This window comes from Mus caroli, chromosome 16, assembly GCF_900094665.2.
Source record: "Mus caroli chromosome 16, CAROLI_EIJ_v1.1, whole genome shotgun sequence".
Taxonomy (NCBI): Eukaryota; Metazoa; Chordata; class Mammalia; order Rodentia; family Muridae; genus Mus; species Mus caroli.
The window spans coordinates 789,061-794,917 of NC_034585.1; the positions used below are offsets into that span (position 1 = coordinate 789,061).

At 48.6% G+C, this 5,857-nt stretch overlaps 1 protein-coding gene across 5 annotated transcripts in view; it reads right to left on the reverse strand.

The window, feature by feature from the left end:
• Srl (sarcalumenin) overlaps positions 1–4,405 on the reverse strand; it is a 45,113-nt gene extending 40,708 nt beyond the window's left edge. For all 5 annotated transcript variants that reach the window (XM_021185122.2, XM_021185121.2, XM_029470735.1 and 2 more), the window contains exon 1: positions 4,318–4,405. In XM_021185122.2, coding sequence (XP_021040781.1) covers positions 4,318–4,378 — 61 coding nt within the window. In that variant the 5' untranslated portion in view covers positions 4,379–4,405. The remainder of the gene's footprint in view (positions 1–4,317) is intronic.
• Positions 4,406–5,857: the final 1,452 nt, after the last annotated feature.

The window sequence follows — 5,857 nt, forward strand, 5'->3', positions numbered from 1 at the left end:
CTCTATATAGATAGCCCAGGATGACCTTGAACTCAGACTCCCTCTATATAGATAGCCCAGGATGACCTTGAACTCAGACTCCCTCTATATAGATAACCCAGGATGACCTTGAACTCAGACTCCTTTTCCCTATGTGTTAGAATTATGAGCATGTGCCACCATGCTCAGTCTGATCTCGTCTTTCTAATGACTTTTAATCCCCATCCAGATGTCCCATAGTCTAAGGCACTCAAAATGACCTAAACTGATCGTTGTGTATGTGTAACAGAATTTCACTCCTGGATGGCCTGGAACTTGTTAGGAAGACCAAGCTGGTCTCTAACTCACAGAATCTATCTGCCACCGTCTCCTGAGGGCTAAAATTAAAGTCATGTATCACCACACTTGCCCAAACCAAGCATTTAGCATGTGTTCTCTCCCGCAATAGCAATGTCTTGTTCTGACAGTTCCTCCAGTGATTTGCAAGGAAGCCTGTCAGGTCTTCCTGCAGCCTGCCCAGGTTGGGAAGTCTTGCCTGGGGTATCCTAACTCTGTTAGGGTTGCCTCTTCTGCCTACTCACAAGTTCTCTGGGACTATACTCTCTGACATAGCTGACTAATTTGTTTCCTCCAATCCTGCTCCTTCCTACCAACATAACTTAAGCACATCTCTCCAAGCCCTCCGTGGCTCCCACTGTCCACAGAAGAAAGCTTTCTTCTTCAGCCAGCACTGAAGGCCATTCACAGCTCACTCCATAAGGCTGGCTAGTTCTGTTCCCTTCCTGCTGTCTTCTCACAGCTGAACCCTCCTTCCCTCAAGGGCCAGTTTCATCTTCCTTAATCTAAAACCGCTCCTCAGGCAGCAAGTGGCTCAGCGGGTGAGTGCTCACTGCCAAGCCTGATGTCACTCATTAGATCACTGAGGCTCCTAAAGGCTGTCTGTGGCACATACAGGCCCCTCCCCAATCAATAAGTACAAACATTGTGTATTTTCATAAAAAAGACATTCTTCACTCCACTCCTACCTCAGCTTCTCGCTTTCTCAAATCTCCATTATGATAATATCTTATCAGCCCAGTGTATGTGTAAGAAGGAAGCTGTCTTTTTCCTTCCTTCTAGACGAAAAGTATGCCAAAAATTTCTTCCCTATTCCTCCAATATCATACTTTAAAAACAGCAGGCACAATAAATATAGGATGACTTTATAAAATGATGAATTATTTCAAGCTATGTGAATGAATGGCTTCAAGTCCTCGAGCAACACTCCACGATAGGCTTGGACTTGGGCTTAGGCTAGAGAATGTGCCCATCCCCAGAGCCACAGACCCTGTTCTGTACAGCACACTCTCCCAGTTGTCACCTTCATTCCAGCCAACAAGTACCTCACCCAGCCTCATCCCCCTCTTAGGCAAAGCCAGCAGCAAAAGCAGCCATCTTGTCTTCCATTTGTGTCCACAGGAGTTAGGTCCTTCTCAACCTACATTCACAAGCAGACACCAAAGGCCAGTTGCTTGCAACTGGCCTTCTCTTCACCTTTCCCAGGGGATAAGTGGACAAAGGCACAGAGAAAGAAGAAAAGAGATCTGAGCTCTGGTTCTGACTGGCCAGGAACTAGTTATTTGGCCTTCACTGTAACATATGGTATTCGCTGTAACATATAAGGGGTGAAAACAGAATTTCCCAAACTATGGTTTCCATGCCACTAGGGGAAGGGCTGAAGCCATAAGCACATCCTAGCACTGCACTTCACAGGCTCCCGATGGAAAGTGGGGAGACAAGATGTACCCTGTGAGCTTGTCCAGCTTTCACAAGCTAGACAAGGGGACATCACTTTGGGAACTAGAAAGGTTTCTAAAGTCGGCTCTCCCTGGAGCCCTGAATTCATTCCTCTTAAAGCCTCCCAACAGAAGACAGTAGCAGCTGGACTGCCCTGTGGAGGAGACAGAAAGGAAGTTTCCCTCTAGATATACAGCCTTAGAGTAAAGAGGAGGCAACCTGTGCCCTCAGGGAATGAAATGGACACATCACCCTGGGCCTGTAGAAGTGCACCCCCAGCACACACCAATTTCTTACATTGGAATGGGGGGGAGGGTCAAAGGATCTGAAGCAACAGTCTCAGAAACATCCTGGGTGGCCTTGTCCACTACCCCCTTTCATATGCATCCACAGTCCTCTGCCTATCAGAGGAAGGCAGGCAGGGGAGGGACACGGTTCCCAGAGAAGTGCTAACAGCAGTGGGACTTGTGCTTCTGTCCCTCCCTGACTGGGAAGGTCCTTGCACTTCACCAAATTTTTCTTTCCTTTACTATCCAATAAAAACATTCATTAAATCATCTCTGGAGTTCTTGATGAGACCTATCTCTCTTCCAGGTCCTTAGACCAGGGAGAGAACTCGGGTAATTATAAAGAACTAGGGGCAGCTGGACAATGGAAGGGACCAGAGGTGTCTGGTGACAGGAGCCTATGGCTGCTCCCAAGTTCTGGTGTAGGTACTTGTAACTAATGTCTAGGAAAACAGGGATGCTGGGTCTCCTAATGAGAAGAGGCAATTGGGACCTCACAGTCAACCGCCCAGTCTAGAGGAACTGTAGAAGCAATGTGGGAAAGATAAGATAGGATGTGTTCCAGGGTTCCTATCTTTGAAAGTGGGGGTAGAGCTAGAAAAGACATTGGCTTCTTCTAGCCCAGGGAGATAAATGACGGCTGGAGGAAGAATGAAGACAGGAGTTCAGCTAAAAGGTAGTGACCTTTAGCCAGGATGGCAAGTTCTGGGGGAAATTCAACCACTAGCAAAGATTGCTGTTCTAGGGGTGTGGGGAAAGCATCAGGTGTCTTGTAACCTCCCACTGAGGTGAAACAGCAGCCACCTCGGGGTACACAATCTACACCTGGGCAGAGTAGTGGTAACTGAAGTAGAACAAGCAGGCAGGGGGATTTGAGACAGGCAAGAGCAAGCTCACACTCCTGGGTACAAAAAGAAACAGCCTAGAAAAACTTTCATACGTATCACATGCCTCTTTCCCATAGCAAGAGCTCTGAACGTAGCCTTCAGAAGAGTCTGGAAATCCTGTCCCCTTTATACAAAGAAAGAAAAAAATTTAAATGTCCCTAAAAGGACAGAAATTCCTGGGGCTTTGCTGTGTGGTAGCTTCAAGGTGGCAGCTGGGGCTGGAGCAGCAGAGGAGGGGCTGGGAAGAGGAGAGGGTGGCAGTGGCTTCGGGCTCAGGATCCAATTACAGGACTGTTTCCATACTTAGCCACCTGACAGCCGCTTGGAATACTCACCACTCTAGCCACCACAGCCCCATGGAGACCAAATTAACTCAAGGGCAGACAAGGGCAGGGCCCAACAGCAAGCCCAATGGCCCAGAGCACCCAGCCTTACCTCTCACACCCCCAAAGAATGGCTTTTGTTCCTCATATGCCTATCCTCTCACTGGACTGCACCTCTGTCACTCCAGTCCCTGAGACAGAACCTTAAAGGTCTAGAACAAAGACCCAGAAATCCCACAAAGATGAAGTGCCAGCATAAGAGACAGACCAGGGTATCCTAGATCCCTAGGGGGAATCTTCGAGCACCTCCCCTAAGAATCCCCAAGGGGAAGCCAGCCTTGGGAGTCTTAAGAACAAGAGAGGTGGCAAAATGATCGGTGTCCCCTCCACAGCCTATAAATAACCCCCATGCTGCAACCCCAGCCACCACCTCTGCCACACAAAATGTTGGGATGCCAAAGGAGAGCCACGGTGTGCAGAGCTGAGCCCCTTCTGGGTGAAAGATCCTGCCCCTCGGAAGGCTCTCCTCCTTTCCCTCCACATTCTGTCCAGTTGCTTCCAACACAGTCACCAGTCCTCAGCTTTCCACTAAGTTCTACCCTATCCCAGTTCCAACTCTGTCTCACTGTTCATAAAATGATTCTCAGCTTTGTCTGCAGTGTCCCACTCTGTCCATGGACATGCAGACCTAAGTCACTAGCTAAAACAAAGTCTTCTGTCCTATCTCCCACCAAGACGGTAACTCAGACAACCTGCAGCTCCAAGAGTATGTATTTTTATCCATCTCAGAGATTCCTCTACACCTGACTCCGGAGGGTCCTCCCTCCAGCATGTTCCTCTCTGAACCTGGTCTAGACCTCAGAACCATTTGCTCTGATTTCTTCTTAGAGCCCCTCACTAGCTCCCACTTCTCTCTAGCACCTCATCCTCTGTGTCCCGGGCCCCTGAGAGAAGGGCAGTGATACGAGCTAGAAGCAAAGTTCTGCCATCAGCCCAGCCCCCCACTCGGATAAAAACTTGGGCACATTAGGGGCACAGTGGAAGCCATTTGTGCAGGGGGCGTACCTGCTTGTCCTGAAAGCAGCAGCGAGGCCAGGAAACAGCAGAGCAGGAGCAGCGCCTTCATGGTGACTGCCAAGAGAGCCCAGCTGCTCCTCGCCTCTATTTATATGGTGGGTGCAAGCAGGCACGGCAGGAGGTGGAGGGCGGGGGAGAAGGGTCACACAGTCACTAGGGCAACTGGGCAAACACGATGGGAAAGAAGCCCAGACCCCCAAGGGCTACTGTGGGTGTTGTCCTAGACTCCAAGCACGAGAAGCAGAGCCCAGTAGTGGCCTCTCCCAACATGCCCAGGATTATTTAGTTCAGGGTAGGGGAGAAGGGGCTAAAGATGGCCCTTGGGCTAAGGTCCAGGAGTTAGGAACTTGAGTCTTCCTAGAATATTTGCTACCTTGACCTAAAGTCTCAGATAGGTCAAGGACCTGGAAATGCCTCCAAATGAGGGACTATCGGCCAAATGGAAACCAATCCTAGTTGATAGTCCCTGATCTGCAATCTAGCAAATAGGAAAAGCCACGACATCTGACCTTTGAGGTCGACGACTGCGAGCTTGTCCTTCCAGGGCCTCTGTACAGAGAATGCTGAGCAGAGGGAAAAAGGGGACTCAGAGAATCGCCTGAATGACATGATGTCAGTTGGAGGTGGAGAGGCAGGTCCATTTCCAGCGGGCAGGGGCTCCTGAATGTTCAGTCACCTCTACAAAGTGCTTTTTGATGCATTCTTCCTCTGGGCTTGTGGTAGCCCTGAAAGCCAGCTGTAGGACAGCAGATGTCGGCTTGTCTGGCTAGGGGGATAGTGTCACCAGGAAGGGAGGAGGCAGCAACTGGCCATGGAGTAAATGAACTAAAAGCAAACTGGGCGCCTGTTCTGTGCTGGGAACTTTACAGTTCTCAAAGCTTGGTTTTATGGTACTGGAAATTAAACATAGGGCTTAGGCCAGAACACTCTGCCACAAAATCATGTCCCTAGCCCATGTGCTTCACATACTTAGTGCAGCTTTATTGATATACAATCAACAAAAATATGCTACATAGGGTTTCTTGTCTTTGTTTTTCTTGAGACAGGGTTTCTCTGTGTAGCCTGGCTGTCCTGGAACTCACTCTGTAGACCTGGCTGGCCTCAACTCAAGGATTCTCCTGCCTCTGCCTCCTGAGTGCTGGGACCAAAGGTGTGTGCCACCATGTCTTGTACACCACACCTATCTAAAGAGTACAATCTGGTAAAATGTAACCAATGTCTGCAATCTCTTATATACCAGCACAGTTAAGAAAATGAGCGGATCCCTCCCCTCACAGTCTGGCAACCTTTAATCTCCTTGCTGTCGATACACATTAGTTTGCATTTCACAACTATGGCTGCAAATGCTATCAATGACCTTTATCTGCATCTTTCACTTAGCACAATTATTTTCAGATTTACTCATTCTATCAATAGCCTATCCTTTTTTTTTTTTTTTTTTTTGGTTTTGGTCTTGGTTTTTTGGTTTTTTTGGTTTTTCGAGACAGAGTTTCTCTGTATAGCCCTGGCTGTCCTAGAACTCACTTTG